A 996-nucleotide genomic window follows, 5' to 3' on the forward strand; every position below is an offset into this window, starting at 1 on the left:
TTTGAACTCAGAATAATAATAATAATAATAATAATAATAATAATAATAATAATAAATGCCCTGATGTAGTACCGGGCAGTGGCTCTCATGGCTTTTGATCTTAACTGATTGGAAGTGTTATCATGTATAACACTTGGTATAAAAGATGAGCTACAGCAAATATTCTGCTCAATACCATAGATTTGCTTGTCAGTCGTTTGACCTTAACCAGTTGAGCATGTCCCTTAGTGGCTGACAATATGTGCATCTCTGATCAGGAGCAGAAGTAGTGGGGGAGCATCATAGCCATGTGTTGAGAGGAATTCTTTGGGGTTTGGATAATTCACCTCTGGAAACTTGGTTGTATCGTTCATCATCCTTAAACAACCCTTATTCAAGGACCTTTTGAGTGGGATGGGCTACTTGCCCTGACGAAAATTCTAACAGAGCCCCACCTGCAAGGTCATGCGCTGTTTATCTTGATATGAGATGCATTTGCCTGGTGAACCCTTATCAGACGAGCAGTCATGATGGGTATAGTGGGCTTCATTTATTTTACCCCAGTGTCACTTTGATGGCATGCGCTGCTCTCTCACTCAATAATAATAATAATAATAAAAATAATAATAATAATCTTTTCTGCTAGAGGCTCAAGACCTTTTTAATCTGAAAGGAGTGATATAAGAGAGACTTGACTGTTGTTTCTTGCATGGCTCTTGTAGTAATTCTGTTTGTTTCCATGCACAAGAAGCTTACTAGAACTCCATGCATTGTTAAGAAATATCTAATAAAATCTTATTTATTTCAGATTGCACATGTCTGCATGGTACCTGTGACAGTGGAATCCTTGGAACTGGCAAATGTGAATGTAAATCTGGATTTAAAGGCCCACTTTGTGATGAAGGTAAGAGTTCCAGCAATTCTATCTATCTATCTATCTATCTATCTATCTATCTATCTATCTATCTATCTACATACATATACATGATAAATATATGTATCATCATCATCATCATC

General features: G+C 36.8%; 1 protein-coding gene across 1 annotated transcript in view; it reads left to right on the top strand.

Moving 5' to 3' along the window:
* Positions 1–468: 468 nt before the first annotated feature.
* LOC106871609 (stabilin-2) overlaps positions 469–996 on the top strand; it is a 68,702-nt gene continuing 68,174 nt past the window's right edge. The window contains exons 1-2 of the mRNA XM_052973009.1: positions 469–481; positions 758–883. Coding sequence (XP_052828969.1) covers positions 469–481; positions 758–883 — 139 coding nt within the window. The remainder of the gene's footprint in view (positions 482–757; positions 884–996) is intronic.

The sequence above is a fragment of the Octopus bimaculoides genome, chromosome 1 (assembly GCF_001194135.2).
Source record: "Octopus bimaculoides isolate UCB-OBI-ISO-001 chromosome 1, ASM119413v2, whole genome shotgun sequence".
Lineage (NCBI taxonomy): Eukaryota > Metazoa > Mollusca > Cephalopoda > Octopoda > Octopodidae > Octopus > Octopus bimaculoides.